The following is a 24,164-nucleotide window of genomic DNA, read 5'->3' as shown; positions in this document are numbered from 1 at the left end:
TGATTGGGTAGGTAGTGGCGAAAGTTTCTTTTCCGGGATGTTGTCGCTTATGAGCAGATGGAACGATAACGTTGAAACGTTGGCAGTGGATGTGGATGCTCCAGTGTGCACACATCCGTAATTAAAACCAATCTAAAAAGTACTTTAGTATTGCGTTAAATGGGTAAAACTCAACGATATAATTTGTTAGTTTCTATGAAAATTCGTGCATCGAAGACCAACAGTGTACAATTTGTACATAACTCACACGGCTTTCATGCAAACGAAATCCTATCGCTTACAGTCGAAGGAACACGTTTGCCGACATTCTAATCATTTCCGTCTCTGGAATGTGCACGCTAGATGATCATGCCATACCGGACGATATGAGAAACGGTGATCAAGCGAAGCATGTCCGGAAAGTTTAGCTTGCCAGCGCTCACCCACCGCCCGTGGGTATGGAAATGAGCAGGTTTCGCGCTAGTACGTTGAGCAGGAACATTAGCTCTGAGCCGTAGCATTCCCGGAACTGGAAGTCTCGCTCGTGCGAACGGTGGAAGATTAATTTTTGATCCAACAGCATCAAAATACGTTCATTAATCTTTTATTATGCTGTCAAAATTAATACTTCCAGGAACGCTCACCGGCTACCGTACATAGTTTCGTTTCGAGAATATGGTAAGGAGCTTAACATTAATTTTGCTAACAACTGACTGGTGCTGCTTGAAGTGTATTTTTTTTTCTCCATCGCTCTGTGCAAAACTTCGCTTTACTTCGATGGGTACTAATTGAAGCTTTTTAGCAATACATTATCTTTTCATTGAAAGTCATCCATCAGCCACTAATGCTTCGTTATTCTAGCTTTCTGGACGGTGTGTTTAATTGCAAACATCGATCCACCGTTTCTTTCCGTACAAATCACAACATCTAGTGGTGATCTTTCAGCTTTCAATGTCAGTCTCGCGGAATTCTCGCGCCAATGCCAACGTTAATAAACCCCAAAATGCGTCGAGCAGAAATCTATCAATCCGTAATGGCAATGGTCAAGTGGTGGAAGTGACGATGAAAGTTCGCGGAAACAGCAACCCAGACGGAACATGAAAACTTTTTCCACTGCCGCGCGTAATGTTAGCAGCATAAAGCAAACAACTGGTTGGCACAAATGTAAAATGATTGATGTAAAGCACATAGTTCCGACTGCCTGCCACTCCGAGTACCGTTCCATCTGTTCCCCGGAACTGTGTTCGAATTGGCAAAAACCTTACCATCGGAACCGCACTTTAACACCAATCGTACGTCCATCATCATCAACATCAATCGCAGCCATTATTTGCGTAATAAGGGCACTGGAGAAATGCGGACGCGATTTCATCGATGATGATCGGTTAGATTTGATTTTTTGTTTTAATTTGTTGATTTTGCTGCTAAAAGTGAACGGACGTGAACTAAAGCGAACAATCATTTCCGGATTTAAAAGCCAAACAATCGTTTTAGCATAATGCGAACTAAAGTTTGCTTTGGCCTGTAGCGCTGTGAAGTTATGGCACGCTTTCCAGAGGAAGTGAGCTTTCGCTTGCGGAAGATATGTAAGTTGCTGTTTTAAAAGTAATTTCAACTGGGGCAAGCGACTGTTCTCAAGAATGTATCCTTTTGCCCATCTGATAAGGCGAATGTGTTTAATGGCTACTCGAACAACTTCGACCCACTTCGTTTGGCCGCTTTTCGTATCTCGTCCAGCGCTTCCCAGGAACTGCCGTGAGCCGTGCGGTTTTGAGACAGTTTCCCCGAAAAGTGAGATTAGCATAACAAGATTGCTGTTGCGGCTCACCCGTACAAGACATTGCCTACTGAGACATTCTCGCTGCTACGGGGCACAAGCAACCCGGCGGAACATTGAGGTCCCCTGTTGCAGGTTAAGCACCGTGCTGTTCTTTTTCATTTTCAACAATTTACTGCGCTATGATCGTTTTTAAGTCCCCCGTGTGATAGGACCTCTATCTCTTCTTAAAGCGTCAGATTTATGCCTTTCGATTACAGACCCGAGAGTAAAAATTAGCCCATAGTCGGGGGCGTATTTACTGGTAGTTTAATTGCCCTCCTACGGCAGCTTGGTGGAAGGCAGCACCCACAATAAACGAGCTTTAATTAAAGCTTTACACCCACGATCCTGGCACAAGCTTCTTAATGCTGGCTTCTTGCACGGCTGATTTCCAAATCGGTTTCTGGCACAGCCTCAAACCATACAGCGGCCACCCGATACCATGTCATTAGGTCATTAGTTTTAACGGTAACGTGCGTGCGCCGGGTATTTGCTGCGAGAGCGCCAAGATTCGTCCCGCAGCACTAAGATTAATATCCGAGCCAATGTAAGCGCCTCGTTCGCACCGTGATTATATTGGGCGCGTTGTAAAGTTTGATGGTGCGAAGCGGTGGTACGATTGGGCACTACGGTTGTAAAGCAGCCGTAGCCAACTTCTTACGATAGTGGTTATGCTTTTGGCAAAGTGTGAGCATAAATATTATGAACTTACGAACAGGCTATCCATATTGGTGGTTTTCAGTTTGGTTTAACATTTCTTGGAAACCATTATGGTTGGTTTGTTGAAGAGAAACTTTGCATTTACATTTTCTGGGAAAATAGTTTAGTTTTGAAGGTAGAGTCTTGTTACGTTATTAGTTTTCTTACAGTATGTGTTCAAGTATTATCCGCCATTTATTTGGTATAAGTCACTATAAAGCGGTAAAAATCTATTTATTGGTGAATGGAAAAAAAATCTTTGAAATGAACCATCGTGAAATGTTTTATAGGAAAAACGGTGGTTCGGGATGTATAATTTACTTCATTATATTACACAAATATAATTTAAAAAGACTAAGCAGTAGTAGTAGTATTATATTTCTTTACATTTTTAAGCTACATTCAATTTTATTACTAACATTGGGGTTGATCATACTGTAAGCTAGAAAGTTTAAGTTTTCAGCATTTATTTGTGAAATAATCCATGTACCGGGTTGTATTATTCTATACAGATTCCTGAAGGACACCGAATTTTGACATAAATGATGACATGACATAAGGGACAATTTTTGCAGAACCACAATTTGAGAAAAATCGATAAAGATTAGAAAATTAGCAAATTCAATTCATTTAAAACAATATATGAATCCGATTTTTATAATAATATTTTTTTTGTTCTTTTCGTTAAAAATGTTTCTTTACATATTAAGCATTAAACTGGTTCAGATCTGCCAGCAAAATGGTTTGTTTTGACATTTGTTGAGCAGCTAACGAAAGCTTTCATTAGGAACACCATCTAATCCTTTTTTCCTAGGCTTAACTTGGGCTATTGTTCGAAAGTAGACGAAATCATAGGAATATATTAACAAATTTGCCTAATTTGAATTGGGATTATCGCAGTTCTGGCAAACAAAATGTAATGAAAGTGTGCTCATCAAACTCCGCAGTCACTTTATTACCTTTGAAAAGCTATCGAATGCCATGGTTTTAAAAACTGATCCATATTGCATTTCTCTGGGTAATATTTTTTAACATTTTTTTATATTTAATATCGTTTTATTTAATATCATGATATATTCCCACATTTGCTATAAGATCATAGATGACCTAGGTCACGCCTGCTATTTGTTTCATATTTATTTTCTATATTATTTTCTATATTACCACGTAGCCGTACAGTCAGTCCTTGCTAGGAGGGATCGATCCTTATGGGATTATAGACCGGTGCTCTTGTTTGAAAACTGGCGGCGCTACAAATACATCACCGTCCCTTCTTTGTTATATACTCCACACGAATATGATTTACGATTTACTAATTGATAGGTCGAAGTTTAGGACACGTGATAAATTTCGTTTTACATGTCTCTGTTCTCATCTAGGACAGGCTAATACCAACAACGACGACGACATACATACATTGCTGGGTTTGATTAACGTTGCATTTTTAATTAACGCCTACCAATGATCAACAACACCAACCTCCTGTTTCGTAGTTGTCTAACGTGTCTCTTTGCCTTTTGCTTCCCTATACATTCACAGGTTCAATACCTACCGCACCGGAAAACATAACTGTCACCTTCCTAACGCCCACATCGGTACGAGTCTCATGGCAAACCTCGATGGATCCAAACACGATGCCGGTGGACAAATACGATGTCACGTACAAGCCGACCGACGCCAGGTAATCAGCAGATGAGTTGTCGCGTGTTGCTGAATGTTGCGTTCGTATGGTACGGTAGACTGTTTGATGGTTCGTTTGTTATTTTCGCCGCTTGTCAGAGTTCCGCTGCCTTTCCTCGGATTGCTTGAGGCTGTCGTGAAGTTGGCCCGCGTGCACGGTACCCTATTGCATGGGATGCACATTTCTCATGCAATCCGTACCGTGGAACCGTTGAAGCGTTGGCGAAACAGTCCCGGAGAAATTCCATGTTTCTGCTCGCGCGTACAACCTGCATCCGGTTGTTCGCTGTTGTTTTTTTTTGTGTTTGCATTGTTAAAACATGCACCGGTTTTGAATTTTAAGTTAAGTTCATGTTTGTGGCCTGTAAAGTTTGCTTTGTTGTAGCTTGCTGTATGATTTATACTTATTTATACTTGCGAAACCATTGGATCATAAATTATTGTAGCACCGTGAATGTGTGTTTGTGATTGTGTGAAATTATCGAAATGATTTTAAGAATGTTGGACTCTACTTCCACGAAATGAGATGCAAAGAAGCAATACTTAATTACAAATGCAATCAAAATTAATTATTTTATCATAATCTATTGAACGGAAGTCATACTCACATTCCAGGTTAATTGTAACATAATTTTTTTGGGCCAAAATACTCACGAATTGTGTTAAAGTTCAATAATTATTAAAAAAAATCTAGCGGAAAAATGCCTTTCAGAGCTATTTTGAATATGTATTCTATGTAAATATTGCATTTTTATTATTTCGTTATTTTTTGACGTAACTTTTACGTGTATTCGAAACGTCTCATAGCAATTAAAATGTACCAAAAACATGGTTTTGCTCTTTGGCGATGGTATTTTTTCGGTTGCGATTCGTTTTGAGCGAATGATTAAATCCCAACCAAATATTGTTTCCGTACTATCTTCATCTCCAGTGCGTGTCCTTTGATGTTTGTGATGGTTTGAAAATTCAAAAACAGCAAACACGCTTTTTGGAACATGCTGCACGTGGCACAGTTGCCATGCTGCAGGCTTCACTAGCCCTTTTAGCCCTTCTTCCCGTCGCGCAAATCCTGTACACCCTGCAGCACGGGCACTACCTTTTCCACCGCGTGAAACACATTTTTGCCGATCTTTTCCTGCGTGGAGTGAAATAAAACGAGCTTACTATCGCGTTGAAGGGGAAACAAATATAAAATGACCGATACATTGGCCGCTAGCCTTTCGGTCGCCTGTGCCGCTTACCAGTTTTTTGCCAAACTTCTTCAAATGACCCGCCTCGGTTTGGCCAGCGAACAGTAGCAGCATGCCCAGCAGGACGACGATAAACAACTTGGATAGATTCATTTTGAAGCTCTTTCAAACGAAATTGGTTGTTTTGCGTTACCGGTTCAGTTGTTGCACAATGAGCAAAGTTGTCCACTCTTTTGCACTCGAGATGAAATCGGGGTGTTGCTTTCGTACCCTACGTTCCTAAGGGAATGATGCCGTTTCGTTGGAAACTGGAGCGGTTTTATACGCTGTCTGTGGAAGGTTGCTTTCTCCTTTGATACGACTTGTCACTTCATTTTGCCGGATGTCCGGAAGCGATCTGCCATTGACTCGATGAGCTTAACCGATAACCGTTCCGGGTGAATCGGTCCGCGAACGCACTACACTTCGGCCGTATTGAGGCAATCGACGATGATACAATCGTAGAACGATAAGCGCAAGTAAGTGAGACGACGGCTGTAATCGATTTATGATACCCATGACCTGGGGTGGTACTGTTCCAATCGTCTATGATTGTGATGGGCCTTATCGTAGGTGGAATGCTATGAGGAGGTTGGTATTTGCTCTTTATATTGATGTACTATGCACGTTACCGAGAATGAACAATTAAAATCTGTACGATGCAAGTGAATTGATTAATAAAGGAAGTGATTCGAATAACAGACAATAGTTTGACTAGTTGGCACAATTTGGAACGAATGTTTTGTGTACAAAAATTAAAGAATGACATTCATACTAAGCCCCATTTTAATAAAATGTTAGAAATTACACTTCTTAGGAGGGATAGTATCTTTGTAGTTGAAAAAATTGAGTAATAATCATACTTTTTGAGATGAAAGCTCCTTCAGGTATACGATGAAGAGCGTTTTCATCATAAATGTAGTATATCAAGTACTGGTAATCAATGCACAACGGCTTTTGACGGCAAATACTGCTGTTTAAAGTTATTCTTGTCTTTCTTTCTTATTTGGCGCTAATTTTTCAACAAAACAAATTAAAATCTATATTACAGAAAATAAGATGTCGTTTAATATTTGTAAATGGTCGAAAAAGATCATCTGACTAAGATTTCTTACCAGTTGATAGGAAAGTATGTGAGAAATTCGGGGTGCCGCTTTATGGATTTTATAAAAATGGTATCTTTCATTGAAAATTTTATTAAATATAAATTAAATATATTAAATATAGCCACTTATTTACACATTTCGTGATCCTTCCATTGAATCGCTTTCAATGTTATCACTTCGAAATAATAATTAACACTACCAACCAGCAAAGCTCATAAGCGCACCATGCTTCCACGTATGATAAACACTGGAATTTGCTTTACTTCGTCAAACATCGAACGGATGCAAACACATCGATACATTGTTGGACAGCAGCACACAACCGCAGCATATGGATTAGTACGGTTTTAACCGAATCGGGCGCAAACATTCCCGTTGCTAGGTGCGCAAATGACAACTCAACATCGTAGCATAACTCATCAAAAGGATTCATTCCCCGCCGCACGATGTTTACAACCGGCAGCGGTTTGGTCGCGGTTTTCAATGTGCCGTCCTAACCTCCGGTGATCCTTTGCAAGTGTGGTATGGATTTTGAATATACGGTGTTTGTGTTTTGCGGGGTAAAAGCTATGGATAAAGTTATGCTCGATATGTATGTTTCCACGTTGATCACCGTGTTGTGATTGCGCGACAGTCAAGTGGAGAAACACATTCCAATAATACATGTTTACTAGTAGGCTTTGAAGCTATTTAAATCTCAAGACTTTAAGTTTGAAAGGAAATATACAATAATAAGTCGTGGGGGTCACTTTTATTAAATCAGCTCTTTATTCCTTTGAGATCAGATGAGGAGTGTCTGTTTTAGAGCCTTGCGAGGCTCATTCAACTGACATTGGCGTAACTGTCAGTTGGGCAAGGTTGAGTGATTCGGGTATGACATTACATTATCTTACATATAATGTAATTATACCACCTATAACTATACATTTAGTGCCTTTAAAATGAAGATTCTTAACGGTCTCAGGTTTGAATTTGGAATTCAGTCAACCTAGTATCTATGTTACGGCAACATAAAGAATCCGTTGTACAAAGTGCTTCTGTGTGAGAAGAGAACATTTGAAGTGTCTTGCGATGTAAAATAGGTCCTACAAATAAAAGGAAATCACCTTTATTTTTCTGTAATGAATTTGAGAAATAATGGAAGTGCAACCATTTACGAAAGCTAATTTAGTCATTTTTGTACGCATAAATGCAAATTATTATTGCTTCTGCGCACACAGTTCAGCTTCCAGAACGACCGCCTCGGGCATAAAGAATTGCATCGTTTAAATGTCTTACAAAAAGCCAATGTAACGATAAAAGACGGCCATCACTAGTGATAAAGACTTTTTTATTCAAATCAACTGCAGAGTGCGAGAGCTTAGCACTTTTAATCCTCCTCCCCCAGCGGGCACTTTCCCCATTGGGCTTACGCTTTACCCAAAAGTACGCCCGACGGCAGTGTCAGAGGTCAGTGACCGTGGGGTGAAAAGTGTCCTTAATTATAAAATCTCATTTCCACGCTTTTTTTTTGCATTCTACACTCGGGTGACCTATTTGCAGCAGGGTTAATATTTTTCCTCCATTACTGTTGGTGCATTATCTTGTTCGTGTTTTACGCTTGGAGTTTTTTTTGTGTTTCTTTTTGAACACATTCAAAGAGCAGCAATCTTTTAACTATGTTGCTTTGCTCCTCTTTGGATATCCCTTCTTTTTTAAACGTTAATGTTACATTCAAGTTGACCGTTGAGCGTAAGCACTTCAGACGGATAATCCGTTTGATACGGACTTTTGCTTTTCGTATGCACTTTTCCCAGCGTGGTTCATCGTGAGGGGAAATTTTCCTCTTATTTTCTGTCATTTTCTACACGAGTAGGTGCGTAGTATGGGGTACATAAAAATGCAAGGGGGTTGGCATTTTTCCACATTTGCATATTTTTCACACTACCTCTGAGTTAACTGCTTTGAGTGTATCATTGAACTACCATTGGTTTGCATGCGGTTTGAAAAGGGAGCCAAGCGCTGAATCAATTTAGTGTTTGGATGAATTTTACATAGTGGAACAAATCGTTCGTATGCTGCTCGTTCGTTCGTGCAGAAGCGTAAAATGGCTCGTAAACCGGTCTCAAATAAAGATTCGTTCAAGCATCTTCCACCAACATTTACGAGCGTTTCATCATGCAACAGGGTTAACGAGACAAGCTACCATGATGGTAGTGAATATGTTGTATATACTCCCTAGCGAATGAAGAACGAATTCTTGAAGAGTCTTTAGAATAATAAATAAGTAGTTTCTTTTAATCATGATTTCATTCCAAAGCTTCAAAGCTTGAGGTTTTGAAGTTAAACGACGAATAAACAAGCGATATGTAGATTATCTCGACAATTTCGTATGTAAATATGATTACTTCAGCTGAGAGCAATGCAGTGAAAAACGTTTGACTAAACGTGACCAGGATTTCATGAAAGTTATAGTATTATAAAATAAATTTCAACTAAAGCGAAGGACAGAAAACTGTAAATTGAGGTCTGGGAATTTGAGATGTTCAGCTAGTTAAATTTGTTCATTCATATTTGAGATACTATTATTCAATGATCTTATTTGTTATTACCCGTTACGGTAATTTATATCATTTCAGAATCATATAATTCAACCACTTTCCATGCGCCATGCATTTCCTCGAGCGGAACACGGTGTTCAGGTGGTGACGCATTAATAGTTTACAAACCATTATGCAAATAGACATCGAGCAATACATTACACAATGCCACCTTCCCTAGCATCCCATGGTGAGATAGGCAGAACTTGACCAGAACACGACCCTAATTGTACTTTGCAAAACAGGTTGATTTGTGAACAGCTGGTAAAACACGCTCGATTGGGCGGTGAATGGTGGTGGCCACTGGTCCCGGCAAATAGTGTCATTAAAAATCAATTAACATCCTGATTAAGTTTTCACATTTCCCTTGCGTTGTGTGGAAGTGTGGACCTATGTGACCCAACAGGGACCGAAAGTTTACGATCTAGTTCCTTGCTTACGGCAAGGGCAGTGTAGCTAGAGCAGGAGGGTTTAACTTTCGAGAAGAGCAATGAACTGAACCAAATGGCGCCATAGTGAGGTCGCATGCACAAATACGCTGGCAGTGCTTAACGGTGTGTAACATATGTGACTGCGTTTACAAGGCGAAGACATGCAAAGTGCAAATATTGAACAAACGTTTGTCAGACATTTGAATTATTGAAATGGAGGTGGACCTACCAAACACAGCAGTATGAGCGACCGGCGTAAGTGGTTAGTACACGTATTTTGGTTGAAAGTATTATTTAAAATGAATGTTATTGTGGTTAATGAACAATTAAAATGTCTTACTTTCCATAATAACATGTCTTTCGGATTGCGGCGCCAAAATATTTTAAGTTCAATAAATAACTCCCAAAATATTCGTTCGAAAGTTAAAAAAGCTCATCGCAGTTGAAATAAAAAATCTCTTACAAGCGAACACGAAACTGATTCAATCAGTCCCATCCTAACAAAACATACCGGCAGCTTGCGGTCACAGGACCGCTGCATATTCGCACGGTTGCAAATCTAATAATCATAAATTGATAGCAAAAAAGAGTGCCTTTCGCCATCCAATGGGTCAGGGTAACAAGCGGCACCACTGCACCAATGGAATATGTGCTGCCATGTTATCGGACCGCATTTTGCCCGAAACGGCACGTTCCCGTGTGATGTCTTCATCGTGCCAGGGCTCGAAATATGTACGTGCTGTTGTGATCTGGGTGTTTTTTTGGTGTTGTTGTATCAATGTTATTTTGCTTCGAAATCTCCTCTCCACACAAACAACTCGATGCAATTGCCCACTGCGGGGACATTGGCATTGGTGGTAATTGAATTTTGTTCTACCGTTGGGACCGTCAGTATGTGAACACAAGTCTCCGATGCACACAGGTGCATCAACGATATGCAGTTGGCGCAAAAAAAAGCTAGCATTTCTTTTTTTTGGCTTCTAAAAATCGACAAGCAAAAGGGACATTCCAATCGGTCGTACATGCACCATGTGTTTGATGCAATCGATTGGGTAAATGGAAGGAATGGTTCTGATGTGGTAAAAAAGGAAACGTTATGAATAAATGTTTGCCAACAATAATTTGCTTTCAAAGTGCGAGGAAATGACAAGAATTGAGCCAGGTAAGGCAATTTACGTTTGATGTTTTTGAGCGTGAGTTAACGATGTTACCGATTGTCTACATTAGACGCTCTTGGGATGCTTTCACGCGCTCGCGCTTTTCTGGTGCATCTGCACAGTGTGCCAGCAGTATAGTCAGACAGAGTGTGGGAAATATTACATTATAATATAGACGGATGACTTTGAGTTGAACATAAAGTATAAATATTGCCAATTTATTGACTAAATATGGGTTTTTCCTACCTTTCTTTCAAAGATATTATTAATATTGTAATAAAAACATCAACATAAATTATTACTCTTTACCATCATGAACCTTTCCCATTGTGCAACAAGCTGTCAACAGAAAAGCACTAGCGCGAAAAAGCAGCTAAAAACGTTAAATGTAGACGAGCGGTTAACACGAAATTGACATGCTTATCGTGTATTATTGTCTTAATACATAATAATACGTTAATTGCGACTTGATTAAAATTTTTAGAAACCGATTTTAAATATTCCGGTTTACATGTTGAAATTGAATATATCAAGTAAAACCTTTAAATCAAATTGAATATCTTGCGTGCTCGTCCACAAAATTACCAGGAACAATTTGAGCTCAACATGCTTTCAATGGAAACATCACGCTGAGGGGCATGGTGCTTCGTAGAATATACTAAGCCTACAAATAGCACCAGATAGCAAATAACGAATTGTTCCCAACAGGCTATGTGTTATTCTAAAACTTCTTCGAATTCTTGGAAAACGTTTGCGATGTTCAACTGCAACGAGTGAAACTATTATGCAAACCATTGTGAAAAAGGCACGGCCATTTGATTAGATTCTTCTCGAGCACGCCTATTCCAAGATGGCTACCACCGTGAAGAAATTGAGCATCCCGGTCGCAAGCAATTCGCGGAATTTCGAGCAACATGCTAATGAAAATTCCACGAATTGTGTGCTTCACCACACCTTCGGCTTTGCGGCACACGGGAGAAACAGGCCTTATTTCAGGTAATCAGCGACATTCGAGTGTTCGGAATTGTTGGCAAGCTGCTCTCGGTTTGGGAGTGCACAAGAGCAAAGGATTGCTCCGGCGCGATCCGGCGAGGGTGAAATTAAATTACGGTTATTTGTGTGCTGCGTTTCTCCGTACGGATGATTTCATCGGTTGGCCCGCTGTGCTTGGTTGCTGGTGACGCGGTTCACGGACCGGGCAAAAATGCGGGAGCGCAAGGAGAATGTTTGCATGGATTTTGTCGGTTGTGGGCTTTGTGGGTTAAAGGTAGGTGCGTGGTACATGTACGGAAGCACTGTAAATACATTCAGCAGAAAAGCACATACAGCGCTTGGTTCTAGACACATCAGTTGATGGCCGTTTTTTCCGTGCCCATATGACATGATTACTTCAGTTGCTGTAGATACGCTTATTGCCCGTCATTAATAAAGGATAAGGACCCAAGGTCTTGTTTATTTTAAAAGTTCGATTAACTTTACCACAAATCACGAACAAATTCTTTAATATTTCCAAGTTGAATTTCGCGGGCTGAGATGTCCAACTTTTTACTGCCCTTTCTGAGAGCGTCATTAAATTTTACACATCCCAACATACCGGCCAGAAAGTCACCACACAAGAAACCTTTTAAAGCAGAGTAATCTTACCAATTAACTTCTTCAACTAGTGCTTCCCGAGCTACACCGAATGCATGCCGTTGCCCGTTTGTCGTCTTCATCAAACGCTAAAGTTTCTCCGTCTTGTCGAATGACCACACCATCTTCGATCTATCTTGTCCTGCGTAGCGTCAATGTATGTACTCACTGATACCGGCTACATTCGTTACGGAAGGCATGGCTAACGCACAAATCTACGTCTTCGTTATGCTAATGAAGCTACTAGCTCATTCGAAATGGCCCGTGGCCCGGTTTGCCGTTCGGCTTCTGAGGGGGCCGTGCATAAGCAGGCCTGCTGATGGATCTCCTTGCGCCCTCAAGGCACCCGGGTGGGCGTAATGTACTGGCGGGAAGGATTTGTTTTATGGTAGGCAGAATATTCCACTTCCAGACAACCTCACTTTCAACCAGGGTTTGATTAAGTGGTACCGTTTTCGGCTGGTCCTTTACTAACACTGTGCCCCCGCACGAAAACGACACTTTGGCAAACAATTCATCCTACCGAACGGCACGCATTTGCTTGCCGGGCACCAGGTTTTACCGAGCCGGCCTTTTCGAAGGGGGCATTTTGAAACTCGTCTCAACGCTTTTCGAGGTCACTGCCGGTAAACGGTCGGCGGATGAAAGACAAACATTCAAGCGATATTCCATCGGGATAAGAAATTTAGCTTATTCGCACACAGACGACCAAATGTGATAACGATCAGCCTTTTTCTTTTTCGGTACGTTAATGTTAAAACTGGCCCAAAAGGATAATTTAAGTTAATTCGTCGCCATATTCGTATCTCGCGAGGAGTTACGGGCCCGCTAACCATTAATCTCAATTACGTCGTGAAGGCGAAAACAATCCCGAAAGACGAAAGTGTATCAAGCGCGTGCCTTTATTTATTGATCAATGATCCGGCCGGTCGGAGACGACGAACATAGCACTGAGTTATGCCCGTCCGTAAAGTGTACATGAACCCGTGCATGCATCCTCCGGTGGCAAAGTTGCTCGCGGTAACAGGGCATGGCGGTAAAAGGTCAAAATCACATAATGATACGTACTGTTGCGGTATGCTAAATCGTAATACCATTCGACGGGCCATAGTGTTTGGTTATGGTCACTGAAAGAATGACATAAAGGTTCCAAGGTCACACGGTTGCTACAATAAGTGTCATGTCAGGCGAAAGAATGCTTTGAGCTGGGAACTATGTAATTTTGTGCAAATTGTTACACTACTTTCAAATTCGTGCTTTCATTATTATACATGCCGATGTAAATTTGAATATCATTTTCATAAGGTGCCAATCATTCAACGCTTCGACAAAAAAGCGGCCTCATCACAGTGTCTGGTTGGCAGCTTATCGATGAACATCAATCGATGCGTTATCATCCTTCGGCTTTAATCCTCCTTGTCAACTTTCATAAGCATCGATAATATAAGCAATACAAATTTATTGCTATATCCGACCTGCAGGAAATAAATAGGAAATCCTACATCATCCTTCAATCGAGCACGGTAACATTAGACAGCCTTGGTGTATGTATACTGTTTCTTCGCTCGCCTTCTTTGCTGCCAAGCTTCACTTTAGTCTGCTGGGCATGTAATGATGCAAAAGAAGCGTGTGTACCCTCCTACCGAGTACGGGTGTGGGTCGTATTTTTTTTTTTGCCCGTACCACCATTGACGCTAATCTATTCTACCCAAAAAATGATGGACATGATGATGACACAATGGCCATCATCATCTTGCGATATTCTAGTACCGCTCTGTTGTTCCATCCCCCAGTACCTGATGCCCAAGATGGCAGAAAATCTGTGAAAATACATAAAAAGATCTCGATTGTTAAAAACGCTATAGAAGCTAGAGGGGGGGGAGGTGGGGAAATAATATGTTCATAACAATTTCGAAGGTCTTCAAATAGATATCTTCACGAAACGCGAAAGAATGCTTTAAACGAACGCTACTGGTGTTGGTTTGACAACTGAAGGAGGCGCTGTTAGATAAGATGGCAAATGGTAGCAATTTCGTTTCGTAATTTCAGTGTCTCGCCGGGGCGGAGTCAGGTTGACTTCTTGGAAAATCATCTCAATCTATTCGAAGGCAACATGTCACTGCATAATGATGGCCGGGGAACATATTACGAGTAGGAAAAAAAAAACTCGGCAGGAACCTTACGAGTACTTTACAATCGCTCCCCTTTGGTGGGACCTTTTAGCCGGTTAAAGTATTTGAATTCGTCTCACTTTGGCAACTTCCAGTACGGTGTGCGTTGGACTGGTGGAGATAGCCGATCGATAGGCAACCTAAAATTCACACCCAAATCCGATCGCGTGGAACACTTTTTCGGAATCCAATTAGCTTGAAAATTGACACCGACAGCAAAGTGTAACCCTTCGGTCGAGATACACACCAACAGTAACAAAACAAAGGGGAAAGTGTGCTGTGTGCTTGCTTTAACTTTGACGATTCTACGAGCAGCGCGTTTTCGAGTTGCTTGGTGAAGTGAAAGTTTTGATTGGATTAAATTTTGTCGCAACGGAAACGCATCTTAAAAGCGGAACCTATCGAAGTGTGTAACGCAGTTACATGGAGCACCCTCTACTGCGTTATGACAGATAATTTATGGGCTGATGTTTGGATTGTGACCAGAGATGCCTTAAATAGAGTTTTAAAGTGATTGCTTTCGACTTGGTCGGTCATCTAGTTGTACAATTTGTTGTAAGTTATTATTTTAATAAATATTTAATTTTACTTTTTATTAGAATCCAAATTAAATGATAAATCACAACAAACAATATCAGATTTTTTAAGTAAAAGGATACTACGTATGGGTATACCTAACCTAAAATCTCTTCCCATAAAACCAGACAACGACGACAGCGCAGACAGATAACTTGTTAGCAACGGTGCTAACAAGATCAGGAATTCTTTCTCACTTAGCCAAGTCCAAGTTTCTTCACCCCTAGCCCAACTAACCCGAATGGCTGCAGTACCCTTATACTCCGGCTGCGAATACGTCGCACATCCTTTCTTCTCCTCTTTTTCGACCCCACACGGTAGATTGTCTTGCACGGTGTGTTCTATTTTGTCTCCTCACTTTCATCGGTCTTCCGGGTGCGGTATGCTCTGTTTAATGTGGGATTTTCCCTTGGCCCACATTTTCCAACCATATGGATCGATTCGAGCGTGGTAAAAAGCGCTGGGCAAAAAATCGACGAATCGACTGACGAGACCGACCGTTCCGTGAGTGGAACAAAAGAAGGAGCAGTAAAAACATATACCCAAACCCCACACAAACCATGAAGCGACATCGTTTGGAGAGGAAACTTAATATGCTTACATAAAAACTGTTGCCATCATGGTGGGGTCTTCTTCTGCTCCAAAGGAGCTGAGGAAACAGCATGGAATTGTTTTTGCTCCCTCCTGCTGTTTGGGCCTATTAATGCCACTGCAAAAGAACAACGAAAAACGTATACACAAAACCACAACAGGCCATCCCCCCCATCGCAAACTGGTGGGCAATGGTCGTGTCATATTCAACGGTGGGTTGGTCTAGTCTCGGCGAGGGGAAATGAAACGGCTACCACCATTTGCTGTGTATTTCCCAGCGGGCTGTTCAACCGTGGCAGAACCACCCCTCGAACCACCGCGAAAACGTGAAAACGAGTCCAGTCCGGTGTTTGCCAAAATGAACCGACCGCCACAACGGAAGTGACATGCAAACGCAATAATGACAGTAAAGTGACAGGACAAAGACAAAGAAGCTTATCAGCATTGCTAAGCACCGCGTGGTGGACACGTGGCCGAAAAAAAAATGTGGTTGCGTATGTTAAGTTGATGCGCTTCTTTCGTACAAACATTTTCGTTTCCCAGCAGGATTTCTTCTACGCAGTAACGATTAGTTTGCTGCTCTGCAATCGTCTACGCAACACAACATGGTAGATGCATCGCCAAAACAGTCCGGAAATTGGACCACTGCCTGAAAACCGTCACGTCGGCTCGTGTCATACCACGCGAACACGGGCACAGTGGAGGGTGTAATTATAAACGCAACAGATCAGCTTACACGTCGATGCTATGATACATGCTGAAAAGCATTCCAACGCCGGTGCAATCAGGGCCTGGAAGCAGTTGATTTTGATATTGATTGCTTAGCGATCGGATTTCTTGCCCTCCCCCATATCGATTCCACCTTTCAATGGTGAGTTGCTTTACCAGAATACCATATTTTCGGACAAAAATATCACTTTCCGTGGCCCGAGTATGACAAATTGCAAGCCATTTGCTTTGACGTTAATGTGCCACACGCGGGTTATGCAAATGTATGATAAATCGATCGGTATCTACCATCCAGTGATGGGTTTTAAATATTCCGCCGCGACTTGAGTAGGGTATGAGCCTGATATTGATCTTGGGATTCAAAGCTATCATATTGTTATGAATGTTGTAGTCATGTGTAATGTACACATGTCAAAATATGAAACAGACACATGACTTGCTCGGATAGATGATTAAGTTTGTGTTAAGACGTGTAAGTGACAGGAAGAACTATTCTAACTATTTCAATAACATGGTAACATGGTCCTAAAGTATCGTAAAACTTTTAAGCAAAAGCAACCTCTAAGAAGCAGAAGATGATATAATTTAAATAATGACTGAATCATTTATTTATTTAAAAAAACTAAAACAAAACCATGATATGAATCCTTTTTTTGTATGTTTGTTTTCTTACTTATCTGGTATTACAACTCGTCGTCTGCCAAGATATTATCTATTATCTCGGCGTTTCGGACGGACGCATCAATGCCATCACTCCATCTCAATTTGGGCTTACCACGCCTCCGCTGTAGATGTGGGCGACCTAGAAGGGCTTCACGGACTGGGTCGTCCGGTGTCATTTTCATGACGTGCCCAACACACCGGAGCCTGGGGAGTCTAATCTGCTGTACGATAGTGAGTTCATCGTACAGCTCATAGAGCCCGTGATTGTACCGACTTTTCCATTTTCCTTCCATACATATGCGGCTAAGAGGGTTTTGTCAGTTTTGGACGAGGTTCTTGTCTCAGAGGCGTATGTGAGTACTGGAACTTTATGAACTTTACATAGCTGTCCCAGCTTCCTTCGAGGCGCAAGGTGTTTTGAGTGGAGAAGTTTCCTCAGAGTATAGAAAGTCCAGTTGACAATCATCACCGTAGCACGTATCTCAACATCAATGTTGCTGTTGGTTCTGAGCTTTGGCCTAAGATAGGTGACATTTTGGACAACTTCGAATGTGTGATCTCCTACCTGTACGACTTCACTACGTAAGTTAAGATTTGCGCTGGTGATGCCACCATCAACTTGGTTAACCATTTGCCCCGTTAATCCTCAACCCGACTTATAGAAGATGGCTTCTATAAGCTTCTAGAGCTTTCCACCTCCGATTCGCGGATAGCCCTCTCTAGCGCTAGGTTGAAGAGTAGACAAGCTAGCCCATCTTCTTGGTGTGGGTGGTGGTAGCAGAGGGCCATGAGAGTTTTCCATCTACCATCACATGACAGGTGACGTTGGTCATTGTCATTCATACTAGCCTGGTAAATTTGGGACCTAAAAAAAGCTCATAGCGTCGTATAGTTTTACCCTGAATGTCATTAAATTCGAAATACCAAATTTTGTAGTTTCTCTTCTGCTGATGATTATTTTATAGCCTCTGACTAGGTAATACAATGGCCAAAACAATATCTAAAATACATGATGGATTGTTACAGTTGATTGAGAGGAAGTAGCAGCGGGAAATTGTGTGGAATATGTTGGTTTTTTAAAAGAGAATTTAATGCTTTTAGGTTCATGATTCATTCACGGGTTCTGAAAAAGTGTAAATCATAAAGACAAAACAATTGCTGTGGAAATATTTGAAACATGAATTATTGAAAACAATTTTTCTTCTCCAATCTTCAAATAGTAAAAGTTTTATATATGTTCCAGCAGTGGAGAAAAAATGATTTGCTCAAATAACCTCATTACATATTCTATCATAAAAACTAATCTCATCGTTTTCTGGTATAAAAACACCTACAAGCACAGCCCTTTAATGCGAATGCACATCAATCGATCGCCCCCGTTGGAGGCGGTGAAATCAAAAATTGGAGATCGTAATCTACCACCCGGCACTGTTTCACCGCTGTACGTGATAAATTGGACGTAACTTTTAATCCGCAGTGGACAACGGTCGGGAGTTTCTGATGCCGGCCGGATCCATGTAATTGCTCTCCTTCGTGCTATGCACACATACAAAGGGGCACACACACACACTCATTCAACTTACTTTTCATCGGCGAGAGAACGCACGGATGTGGATTCGCTTTGGAGCGGTTCTGTTGTAAAAATAAATCGAAAGGGTACGCAACGTAGGACGGGACGATTCATATGCTTTCCTTCCATGATTTCTGCCCCACTGCTGATCGGTCAGCAATCGTCCTCGGCTATTGTTTTCTGGTGGGAACAGGAAAACCAACTGCACTGCCCGTTGTGCCTACCTCAAGTGGTCAAGAGCCGGCCCCGGTGCTGGTCGCGTCGTGCCCGTGGATCTATTTTTGTTCCTTTGCCACGACCCGTTCCATCGATCCACCCACGCATCCTTTTAGCATAACCACAGCCGTAACCATCCCGATGCAACTCCAACACAAATGCGCTCTCACTTCACGTCGCCTACTTTGTACGCCCAATTGCGAGTGCGCTTCTGCTCCTTCTGGTGTTTCTGTTCTGCTACTTGCGAGGGAGACAGGGCATTGGGATTGTGAAGTGCGGTGGACGAAGGGGACAAGAGGTAGTTCCCTGTTCATTTGAAGCGCGGTAAGGTCGTACACATACACATCGTCACCGGGCCAGTGACGCGAGTGTGGTCGAGCGTTAGAATTTATGTAAGCGCGCGCGAACACTGGACCGCTTCTTGGGGACGGAAATCAGTTCTCGTCCTGTCGCTAACCGTTCCGGGCGCGCACTACTGCTGCTGCTACTGACAAACGGCCTGCTGGAAGTAGTGTAGCCGTGTGATGTGTTGTTTTAAATCAAATTAATTGCGATCGTAACGTGCTGGGTATTGGAAATTTGCGCCCATCTTGCGGACGCCGGTAATGAAGTGATTCGTGTAGCTCGTGTTGCATCGTTCGTGAAGCCGGCATCGTTCAACTGTTAGTGTGCTGAGTGTGCAAAAAGGGGTAAATAATGAAAGAGGCGCCCCCCCATCACATGTTGGGTTGTGTTTTGTCCAATTTTTAATGCCTTGCTGTCAAATGGAAGTAATATTAGAAATTGAAATACGCTTGGTATAGCAGTATCGCGCGCTCGGGGTAGTAACTCATTAGAACGGAAACGCTAGCTAACCCGCTGGACCGGTAGTGTTACGTAATGTTACAAATCATTCGTGCCACAAAGCAGTTCCAAGCGCTAGTTTATTAAGTTTGCGTGCATTTTTCGATGAAAACGGGTTAGCTTTTTTACTCTCGCTGGTGAATATTTAAGCTCACCGGATTTAAGGTTTTATTTCATCCACAACATCACCGGCCCGAAACACGCTTGGCGAACGGAGAGATAAAAACCTTAAAGTGTAATGGACGTTGGTTAAAATGAGACACAGAAATACACAGCCCTTTTCCAAACGAAATGATAGGTCAGAGTGGAAGGAAAAATACACCTTCCTTCCACTGTTGGCAAGTGAATGTTGCTGCCTTTTACCCGGCGGGCTGTGGCAGGCAGTACACACGGCAGTACACAAAACAGTCACGAAACAGTGCTTTTGGACACGAGCGCCCGGGCCCGGTTTAATTATTCAAATGCCAAGCCCCGTGGCCAAGTGATTCGAGCTCGTTTTGTCGCTCGTGATCCTCCGGCGCGGGTAGTCCCCGCTGGGGTTTACCATCAGCAGTATCCTTCCCAAGCGGAAGGTTCTTCCTCGTACTAGTGTTACAGAATTTTGTTCCAACGTGTTTTTTTTTTTCAACTTCATGTATGGTGCAGTTTCATTAATTCTTGACCTACCGTCACTGGCCATGTGGATGCCAACCCGGGATGGGTCTCCTTTTTATTCTGCCCATCCGACCATTGTCTGCCGTAAGCCGTAACGCATGTGTACGTGCAGCTTTGCTTGCCTGCAATTAATGGTTCGTTTTTTCAGCATTTTGCTACTTTAATTTCATGTGTCGTGTCTTTCGCGGTCTTGTTAATGTTTACCCTGCTGCAATGGAGTTCGTGTTTGGAGGATAAATTAAATAAGTGTGAGTCGTTCTTTTCCGACCTGAGTGTCTTGTGGTGTAGTGGATAATTGTAGCATTGTAGCAAACAATTCTGAATATAACTGAGAATCATCAAATACCTTCAGATTTTTGTTCTACAATTATTCTATCGATGTAAAAACACCTCCACTCTTATTATGTATGTCTTACAAATACGAAATACGTGCCGTGCATTAACAATACGCGAACCAGAACGGAATGATTGAGTGAATAAAATATTTGATTCATTCAACCATTTATCAACCGTCAAGGCGAAATCCTTCCGCACTTCTGTTACCGCAAATAATTTCGCCAATAGGACTGAAACAGATTATCTCACGTTAGTCGCAAAATTACTAACGGCTACGATTTATCGTCACTATTGCTTACGTTTTTGGACGATTTCGTTCACCTTCTGCGCCGGGTCGTACCATTGCGTTCGTACCCATGTGCTGCTGACGTTTGCGGAAAATTATCCTTCCAAATTTGCATAATTCGCACATAAATCTTGTGTCATTCCACCCGAAGGTATCTTTTCAATTATAACTCCGGTTTCGCAGGTAGTCTAGCGGCGGGAATGCAAAGGTAATTTAATATTCATCGCACTCGTCGGATTCCGATGTTAGATATAATCGGCTCGAAGTCAAAGTTTCGTTTGGAATTCAGCTTCAAGGAATTGCGTTTGCCTGCATTCACCCATACACAATCACCCTGCATAGGGTCGCACCTTGTTCACTTTGTTATATGACATCTGGTGTGCAGATAAGCATCAAACTCTGGTGAAGTTATATACGGTGCAGTTATGTGCCGCATAAGAATAATGAAGCTTAATTACCATGCTGCATCATGCTGGTTATGTAGAAGTTTTCTGTGGTGCACACGACAAACTGATGCAGTTTAAAATGTGTTTTGTAATTTAGGCTATGATTAGTAACTTACAAAAATCATGTTTAACAAACAAAAACCATGAGTTCGGTTATTCTGCTTATGCTGGTGTATGCTGCTTGAGTGCATAGCGAACTACCTCCTCCTCCATTCTCATCTACCTAAACACACAAATGTTGATTTGGTTTTTGTTTGACAGCTCGAAATTGAATTTAAAATCCCATTTTCACCCACTGATCGATCGGTGTGGTTGTACAATTACGAGTTGAAAACTTGACATGCCGAAATGGCGTTTTGCTGTGCGGAAAGTATCCCCGTCCACATCATTCTTACCACCCAAAACGGAAAGCGTGTGGTAATGGTGACAATGGTGGCCAATTTGAGCATTTGTTGCTATTATTGGTGGAATAGTTGCATTACTGTTCAATAGGGTCAGGTGGGACAAATGCACCACAAATACTGTCAATCAGAGCAAGTTCCGAGAAGTGCATTGTTGCATTTGGAGTGTTCACCGTCAGGCAGTTGATCAGCGTAGTGGAAAATCCGTAACAGGCGTACTTTACGTGTGGCAGATAGGAAAAATTGTAATCTATGACAGCTTTGCCATCAATCACATCGCATTATTAGGGGCTTATTTTGATGCGTTTGGAAAGTTGCACAAGTGTACATAAGTGGCATGTGAAGGTGAACATTCATACGTAACATAAAGCGAGGGATGTACGACTGTGCGTATTGTAAAAGTTATGTTTTATTTAAATTAATTGGTGAATTGTTTGTTTAAGAAAATTTTAACTCTTCTTTTCAACTCTGAATTACCAGCAATCGACTCTTCGTTGAATAACAAATAACAAATTTGAAATTCGTTTAAGAACATCTCGGAACTCACCTTTAGACTACAACAATTTAAGACAAATATCTTCATCTCTGAGGCTGAACTCAAGAAGATGGACGAGAAAGTTTATTGACGGTTATTTTAAAATTTGGTTATTTTGTTATTTGGTTTGCTGATTATCGTTTAAAACTTCTCGTTAAATTTTCATAATCGTCGCAAACTGGATTTTCGTCTTATCCAAATCTAAGTCATATCTAAATATGCTTTTCTTGAAATATTAGCTTTTGAATAATTATAAAAATAATTCAACAACACTCGTTTGGATATTAACGATTCCGGTTTTGTGTCGTGTTTGCTTAATGTGCATTGTAGCTTTGGTATTGTTTCGTTATAAAATATAGCCCATTCAAATTATCTTTAGCATTCTGCATTCAACTGTTCAAACGCATCGAACCGCATCCCGATTTACCCGTTTATTGCATTTATTAACACATTTCGTTTAATAGTTATAGAGCGCAGTGGAAGTGTGTATCATACATCTGTTCCAGCAAGCTGGAAACAAGTGCTGCGCAAAGTCTTCAAGCAACTGTCATCATCCACTAACCAAAATGGGGGCATGCAAATGCATGCATCGTGTTACATCCCATGCGCGCTAGCTTGTTTTTTGTTTATACATTCCATTTCTATTTTTCGAACTTGTGCTGTGCAGTTTATCGCTGTTGAACGAACGCTCCGTTATTATACATCGTGTATATCTTTTCTTTTCTCGTTTTTATTTCCTTTCCTTTTTTCCGTATCGTATTTCCGTATGGTATGAAGCTTGTGCTTGTGGACGCATCCCGCGGCCTATCTGGTTGCCGGCGCTAGTGGCCGTGCCAGTTTTGTCTGCGTACATCGTACACCCGTAGCCTGGTTGACAAAACAAGATAATTGATGCATTTCAAGTTACAGGGTTGTCGTAGTGGTGGCCGGTAACCGGGACGCGGTGACGCTCGGAGGACTGACACCGGACACGCAGTACCAGCTGACGGTGGCCGCCGTCTGGAACGGGAAGAAATATCGCAGCCGGCCGATCGTATTCAGAACGCTGGGTGAGTTAATGGAGGGTGGAGAAGTTTTCCCGATCGCTCATCTTCATTAAAGCTTTCCGTTTTCCGCGTGCTTTCGGTGCAGAGCCGCCAAGGACTTCGTACCAGCAGGACTCCGGTTCGCTGGTAGGTAGCAGTGGTCCACCGAACTCACCGCATGCCGATACAGCGCCCTCGCTAAGCGGCATCGGGATCTTCAACGACGAGTTCGGCAATATATCAGTAAACTCCACGTCCCGCGAACTTCCAACGGTAAGGCAACGGTTGGCTGCAAACCGAGTTCCGCCTGCTAACCCCATCTGACGCTGTGCGCTTATGGTTGTTTGCTCTCTTTCACCCTTTCCACAGATCCGTGGTGTAGAAATCGGTATTGTAGTGTTAGTGTTAATAGTCTGGGCTGGTGCTATAGCTTTATTTTTTAATCGATGGGGTAAGATACGAATGTTGCTTCCATATCAACCGGACTACAAGCAGGAACAGCTGAAAGTTCCTGGTACTGGTGTCTGTGCCAATGGTACCTGCAACGGACAACATTCCCATCAGGTAGGACAGTTCAGCTTTTTTTTTATCTATTTCCGTGTGTGTGCGTGTTTGTTAAAACTCTATTCTACTTCTCGTCACCGATAACCGATGTTGGCCATATTATCACCAGTATCGAGTGTAGTGTTGACAGTGGATGAGTTTTTGTTTTTGATATTCTTCCAACTATTTTCTACCATATTTTTTCCGGGGTCGATGACCTGTTCCTGTTGTCTCTGTAGAGAGATTGACACCATTTCCAGAATCGTTT

At 41.8% G+C, this 24,164-nt stretch overlaps 2 protein-coding genes across 2 annotated transcripts in view; one reads left to right on the top strand and one right to left on the bottom strand.

The window, feature by feature from the left end:
- Positions 1 to 1,519: 1,519 nt before the first annotated feature.
- The window catches only part of LOC128712890 (uncharacterized), a 60,518-nt gene continuing 37,873 nt past the window's right edge, over positions 1,520 to 24,164 (top strand). The window contains exons 1-5 of the mRNA XM_053807756.1: positions 1,520 to 1,565; positions 4,037 to 4,178; positions 23,232 to 23,377; positions 23,460 to 23,626; positions 23,723 to 23,917. Coding sequence (XP_053663731.1) covers positions 1,520 to 1,565; positions 4,037 to 4,178; positions 23,232 to 23,377; positions 23,460 to 23,626; positions 23,723 to 23,917 — 696 coding nt within the window. The remainder of the gene's footprint in view (positions 1,566 to 4,036; positions 4,179 to 23,231; positions 23,378 to 23,459; positions 23,627 to 23,722; positions 23,918 to 24,164) is intronic.
- Positions 5,220 to 5,520, bottom strand: LOC128715856 (cecropin-B1-like). The gene is made up of 2 exons (XM_053810774.1): positions 5,419 to 5,520; positions 5,220 to 5,312 (listed from the first exon to the last, which is right to left on the bottom strand). Exons 1-2 carry the CDS (start codon positions 5,518 to 5,520, stop codon positions 5,220 to 5,222), a joined length of 195 nt encoding a protein of 64 aa, XP_053666749.1.

Source organism: Anopheles marshallii, chromosome 3 (genome assembly GCF_943734725.1).
Source record: "Anopheles marshallii chromosome 3, idAnoMarsDA_429_01, whole genome shotgun sequence".
NCBI lineage: Eukaryota > Metazoa > Arthropoda > Insecta > Diptera > Culicidae > Anopheles > Anopheles marshallii.
The sequence above is the reverse complement of the archived record's forward strand: the minus strand, read 5'-3'. Positions and strand labels throughout refer to the sequence as shown.